This window comes from Camelina sativa, chromosome 9, assembly GCF_000633955.1.
Source record: "Camelina sativa cultivar DH55 chromosome 9, Cs, whole genome shotgun sequence".
NCBI lineage: Eukaryota > Viridiplantae > Streptophyta > Magnoliopsida > Brassicales > Brassicaceae > Camelina > Camelina sativa.
The window spans coordinates 24057726-24064984 of NC_025693.1; the positions used below are offsets into that span (position 1 = coordinate 24057726).

At 50.2% G+C, this 7259-nt stretch overlaps 1 protein-coding gene across 1 annotated transcript; it reads left to right on the forward strand.

Moving 5' to 3' along the window:
• On the forward strand, positions 742–6828 carry LOC104715647. Its single transcript, XM_010433039.1, has 2 exons — positions 742–1265; positions 1452–6828. Exons 1-2 carry the CDS (start codon positions 742–744, stop codon positions 6826–6828), a joined length of 5901 nt encoding a protein of 1966 aa, XP_010431341.1.

A 7259-nucleotide genomic window follows, 5' to 3' on the forward strand; every position in this document is an offset into this window, starting at 1 on the left:
ATAATATAAAGAAGATAGAAAAAACAAAGTGGATAAAGTGAAAAAGGGCGTTAATTACGGAAAGTGGTGGTAATTACTAATGAGTGCTTAGACTTGTGCGTGAAATCATGTGCCGTGACTTGCGTCCCCTCTTCTCTCCATCATACCCTTTTTCTTTTTCAATAGATTTACAGTATCCGAGGCGGGATTTGTGAGTGTGGTGGACTGTGAAGTGTTTAATCTGGATAAATTTATCTAAACGCTATAGAACTGATCTGGAACTCAACCAAAAGTTTTGTATATTATTGTTGGATATGGGCTTTGCCCCCAACATTCCTGAAGCCCAAACAGAAGATTCTGAAGAGATTTTGGGCCAAAAGTCTTGGATCAGGCCCAACAGGCCGTAGGGACAAAATTGTCATTTTACCCGAAGACAGAAGAAACCCTAGGTCAAGGTCCCACTATAAATACTTGATGTCATTGTCATGTCAGGGGATCGATTTTTTTGGGCAATTAGAGAGAGAATAGCTATTATTTTCGGATTAATTGCGTTAGCTCTTTAATTGTCATTTCTGTAAACCCTTCTTGAATTCTACGTTAAATAAAGGACCAGATCCGATTTATTCCCACACAAATACTCGTATTATTTATATCGTTGATTTCATACATCAACAATTTGGCACCCACCGTGGGGCTGAACGGAATCCTTACTTTTTGACGAGAAGAATTTGAAGAACAAGGCGTTTTCGGAAAACCAGAAGCATGTCTCAGATCAATCACTCAAGCGACGAAGGCGTGAACTCCTCCCCAGCCCGCGACGTGTCTCCTCCACGCACCGTATGGGGGCGCACCCGTGCGAGGACCAACCAACTCCAAGGCGTCAACAGACCCGAAGCAATTACGGGCGAGGACGCAACGCTCACTGACCGCGCAGCCATAGGCGCTACGCGTGTCGCTCCCACCAATGGCGTAGCCGCAGGCGTTACGTTTCCTGTTCGTGAAACCACTGGAGACGATCCAACTGACCGTGAAGCCGTAGGCGTTACGCGTGTCGCTCCGACAAATGGCGGAACCAATGGAGCAATCCTTCCTGATCGAGTAGCTGTTGAAGACGCTCCAAATGGCCGCGAAGATATGGGCACTACGCGCGACATTTACCCCCGTCGATCGTCCAGACACCTGAAAATCAGTCAGGCCGCACTTGACGAAGCTGTACGAAGAACCTTGGATAAGATGAGCGGTCAAGCGGCGCAGATAGAATCGCAAGGACGCAATGGCCATGCAAGGCATCATCGGCGACAGGAGGATGACGCATTGGCACCACGCACTCCGCGAGCTGACCTCAACGCTCCGCAAGCTGACCTCAACGCTCCGCGAGCTGACCTCTATGCTCCGCGAGCTGACCACCATGCTCCGCAAGCTAACCATCACACCGCTAACATACCGAGAGCTGAGCACAACGCTAATGGAAGGCCCCGTCTCTCGTCGATCATCGTCGGACCCAATGGCGAGCAGCCAAGGGTACATTTTCAGGCCAGCCAGGTCTCCGCAGATCAGCGTGCTGATCCAAGTCGCTCCGAGAACGCTGAGAATCACGCGCTACGGCAAGAACTTCAGCAGATGCAAGCCCAGCTGCAGACGCTTACGACTCAGATGCACAGAGCAACGAGCGGAGCCCCGGAACTCGAGACTGTATTAGCGGAGGCGCGACGCTCGCCCTTCACCACAAAAGTATCAGGCGTCAGAGTAAGACGCAATCCCGATACCAACAAAAACAAGCCAATACCGTACGACGGCAAGGGGGATCCCACTATCTTCTTGAAGTCTATGTCTATCCATATTGGTAGTTCATACTTTTCTCCCGAGGAGGAGGACGCGGGAAGTTGTCAACTGTCCGTCGAAAGCTTAACCGGGGAAGCATTGAACTGGTTTTCAAAGCTCAAGGCCAATTCGATCGATGGTTATGAAGCACTCACAACTGCCTTCCTTCAGCATCACCAATGTTTCATGCACGTCCCTGCGTCAAACGCCGAATTATGGAGAATGCGTCAGAAGCCCAACGAGTCGCTGCGAACTTTCATGGCAAGATTCAGAGGAGTTGTAACCCAGCTCGCCATCAGCGACGAAGCCGCTATCGGAGCTCTAAGGGACGCACTCGCCCGCGGAACCAGGTTCAAGGAAGACCTAACAATCTTACCCCTCCAATCCCTGCGCGAAGTCTTTGCGCGTGCAAACCGATACATGCTGGTGGAGGAAGACCAAGGGAAAGAAAGCCACGATCAAACTGATGCGGCAGAAAAAGCGTCCGAGAAGGCTCCGAGCTCAAAGGGTAAAGCCATAGACGAGTACCATGAACCACGCCAGCACTACAACAGGGACTACGCCCGAGGCGAGAAAGGAAGAAAAGCGACGATGTTCGCTATCGAAGGAAAAGAGCCACAGAATAAGTCTTGGAACAAATGGCACCGTGAATCCGATAATCCCGGCTTCAAAGGCAAGCGCCCGTATTGCGAGTTCCACAGGTTCAACGGACATTCAACTGAAGAGTGTAAAACACTTCAAATGCTGCTTCTCGAAAAGTACAAGAAAGGTGGCGTCGATGTAGAGCGAGAGCGCAGAAAAGTTGTCGCACACAAAGATAATCAGTATTGCCTAAGAGACGAACAACAGCACGACAGACGGCGCGAAGAGGAAACTGCAGCACAGGATGACCGAGCTTGGGCACAAAATGACCGAGAACGGGAAGTTGCTCGTTTACCTCCTCCCCCCAGAAGGAATCGCGAAGCAGAAGAGCACGATGAACCACCAGCTCCTCGCCGAAGGATCAACATGATCATGGGTGGCCTGTCAACATGTCGCGATTCTGTTCGATCTATCCAAGCCTACTGTCGCGAAACAGAAACAAAGCGCAACACGCCTTCTCACAGCAACATGTTCAAGACATCCACCGCACCAATTACCTTCACTGAAGAAGATGCGCGCAACGCTAGTCCGAACAACGATCCACTTGTCGTGGAAATGGTAATCGGCGAGAGCTCAGTAACAAGGATTCTTATTGACACCGGGAGTTCAGTCAACGTGATATTCAAGGACGTGCTGATCCAGATGGAGATTGATCTGCGCAACACGGTCCATGAAACGCAGCCTTTGACAGGATTCGACGGGGACACCATCATGACTGTCGGGACTATAACGCTTCCAATTTACGTTGGCGGTACGATGCAGTGCTTCAACTTCGCAATTGTGGACAAACCCATCGTCTACAATGTTATTCTGGGAACGCCCTGGCTCCACAAGATGCGCGCTGTCGCTTCTACGTATCACCAATGTGTCAAGTTCCCGAACGCATACGGAATCTATACGCTGCGCGGAGACCCTCTGATGGCACGGACCTGTTTTATCATTGAGAAAAAGATGCGCAACGCAAGGGCTTTCGTAATCGCCCAATCAGCACCACCACGAGATCCACGTACACCACCTCCGAAGGAGTCTGTGATTCAAGTTAACATCGACTTGTCTGATCCTAAGCGTTGCGTCGGAATAGGAGCCGAGCTGCCAGTCGCATTAAGAGACGAGCTCGTCCATTTTTTGCGTAAGAATGCAACCACATTCGCATGGACTATAGATCACATGACCGGAATCGATCCAAGTATTACTAGCCATGAGCTCAACGTTGACCCGACCTATAAGCCCGTCAAACAGAAGCGACGAAAGCTCGGAGCGGAGCGCACTGCCGCGGTCAATGATGAGGTAAAGAAACTACTTGATGCTGGATCAATCACTGAGGTTCGCTACCCAGATTGGCTGAGTAATCCCGTGGTCGTCAAGAAGAAGAATGGTACGTGGAGAGTCTGCGTCGACTTCACAGATCTCAACAAGGCTTGTCCGAAAGACAGTTTTCCACTTCCGCGCATTGATCAGCTCGTCGAAGCCACAGCAGGAAACGAATTGTTATCTTTTATGGATGCGTTCTCGGGTTACAATCAGATAATGATGCACAAAGACGACCGTGAGAAGACTGCTTTCATCACCGAGCAAGGCACTTTCTGTTACAGAGTCATGCCGTTTGGATTGAAGAATGCAGGAGCCACATATCAGCGACTGGTGAACCGCATGTTTGCAAGTCAACTCGGAAGAACAATGGAAGTCTATATTGACGACATGCTCGTCAAATCAGCTCAAGCCGCAGATCACGTCGCACACCTGAAGCAATGTTTCGAGATACTCAACAAGTACAGCATGAAGCTGAATCCAGCGAAATGCACATTTGGGGTCACTTCCGGGGAATTCTTGGGATACCTCGTCACGAAACGTGGCATAGAAGCTAATCCGAAACAGATTTCGGCTATCATCAATCTCCCGTCACCACGGAATACACGTGAAGTACAGAGGCTTACTGGGCGAATTGCCGCACTGAATCGTTTCATCTCTCGTTCAACAGACAAGTGTTTGCCGTTTTATCAGCTCCTCCGCGGGAATAAACGCTTCGAGTGGGATGAGAAATGCGAGCTAGCATTCACACAGTTGAAGGAGTACTTATCGTCTCCACCAGTCCTGGCCAAACCCGAGCAAGGAGAAACGTTGTATCTCTACATCGCCATCTCCTGTTCAGCTGTAAGTGGTGTGCTCGTCAGAGAGGATCGTGGAGAGCAACATCCGATCTTCTATGTGAGCAAAACTCTCGATGGCGCGGAACTTCGGTACCCAACTCTTGAGAAGCTCGCATACGCGGTTGTCATTTCAGCTCGCAAGCTCTGCCCATACTTCCAATCACACACTGTTGAAGTCCTAACTAATCAGCCGCTGCGCACGATCCTTCACAGCCCGAGTCAATCAGGACGTCTGGCAAAGTGGGCAGTTGAATTGAGTGAGTACGACATTGAGTACAAGAATCGCACATGCGCTAAGTCACAGGTTCTCGCGGATTTTCTCGTAGAGCTCTCTCCTGAACTCGAAGCTGACAACCCCCCACCCGAGATATGGTCTCTCCACGTTGACGGCGCTTCATCGAAAATGGGCTCGGGAGCAGGCGTACGCCTAACCTCGCCAACAGGGGAAATCTTGGAGCAGTCATTCCGCCTTGCTTTCACTGCCACAAACAACGATGCTGAGTATGAAGCGCTAATCGCCGGGTTACGTCGCACACACGGAATCGGAGTCAAAAAGATACAAGCTTACTGCGATTCACAGCTGGTCACGCACCAATTCAGTGGAGACTATGCAACGAGACACGCACGCATGGATGCTTATCTGAAAGTCGTCCGCGACCTCTCACAACAGTTCGAGTTCTTTAAGCTCGTCAAGATTCCACGCAGCGACAATGCTCCCGCAGACGCACTTGCAACACTAGCCTCAACATCGGACCCAGACCTCCGCCGAGTAATTCCGGTAGAAAGCATTGATCAACCAAGTATTGACATCGAACTCATCGAAGCCGCACTCTCAACAGAAGCATCAGCAAACCCGAGCGCTAGCTCGACAATCGTCTTGGCAGTCACGAGATCAGCCTCAGCGGCCACAAACGCAAACACTAACGCCACGCCCATTCCAACCCCAGCACCTCCAGTTACCACCATACCTGCACCACCCGCCTCCAAAAGACAAGAAGATTGGCAAACCGAGATTATAGCATTCATTGCGGATGGGATCATGCCAAAGGACAAGTGGGAAGCACGACGTCTTCGCGTCAAGAGCGCACATTACACGCTGTTGGATGGTAGCTTGTTCCGTTGGGAGGCCAATGGCGCACTTCTCATCTGTGTTAATACAAAGGACGTCAATGACATCATGCGAGAGGTCCACGAAGGCGCTGGAGGTAACCACTCGGGGGGGCGAGCATTGGCACTTCGAATTCGCCGCAACGGCCATTTCTGGCCGACTATGGTTGCCGATTGTACTGCATTCGCAAACAAGTGTGAAAAGTGTCAGCGACATGCACCATTCATCCATTCTCCGACAGAACTTCTGAGGACCACATCACCACCTTACCCCTTCATGCGATGGGCGATGGACATCGTCGGCCCTTTAACTCCGTCAAATCAAAAGAAATATCTCCTCATTATGACGGACTACTTTACAAAATGGGTTGAAGCAGAATCGTATGCCTCGCTCGAAGCTAATGAAGTCCAGAACTTTGTGTGGAAGAATATTATATGCAGGCATGGACTTCCATACGAAATCGTATGTGACAATGGCCCACAATTTATTTCTCTCCAGTTTGAAGGTTTCTGCGCTGGGTGGCGAATACGTCTTAGCAAGTCAACTCCACGATACCCGCAGGGCAACGGACAAGCAGAAGCAACAAACAAGACAATCCTCGCTGGGATTAAGAAACGTCTCGACGCGAAGAAAGGACTTTGGGCAGACGAACTCGACGGCGTTTTGTGGTCTCACCGAACTTCCCCGCGCACCTCCACCAGACGAACCTCGTTTTCACTCGCGTACGGTATGGAGGCACTCGCACCAGCCGAAGTGGGAATCCTGACACTCCGACGATCTATGCTTGTACACAATCCGGAGCTGAATGACAAAATGCTATGTGACAGACTCCTTTTCATCGAAGAAGAGCGCGATCAGGCTCTGCTGCACATCCAGAACTACCAGCAAGCTGCCGCAAAGTTCTACAACAAAAAGGTCAAGTCTCGTTACTTTGACGAGGGAGATCTCGTCCTCCGCAAAGTCTTCGAAAACACCGTGGAGAAGAACGCAGGAAAGCTGGGCGCGCATTGGGAAGGTCCCTACTTAGTCTCGAAGATCGTCAAGCCAGGAGTCTATCAGCTACTCGAAATGGACGGTACACCAGTCCCGCGATCCTGGAATTCCGCCAACCTCAAGCGCTACTACCATTAGTCAATCAACTTAGAGCATGTTTTTAAAAAAAAAAAAAAACCATCTCGTCACCGAGCATTCTTATGTAACACGAACTACGATTGGTTTGATCCCTCTCGAGGGTACGTAGGCAGCCTTTCACGAGGTCCAACTATTACTTTAATAAAAAATAGAATTTTCCAGCAAATCCTTTGTCTTCACGCTGACGCCTTGGCCAGGTGTACAGTTCTACGTTCCGCATGAATGTAATGGTGAAATAATCCATACTTTACTTCGGTAAAGAATAAAAGCCGAGTCCATACTCGCAAGCGCTCCGCATGAGTGCCGTGGTGAAATAATCCACGTCCTTACTTCGGTAAGGATTTATAAGCCGAGCCCAGACTCGCAAAGCTAGCAGGGCGCAGAGTGAATAAGCCGAAGACCCCGACTCGCACACTCTCGCGATTCCTGCA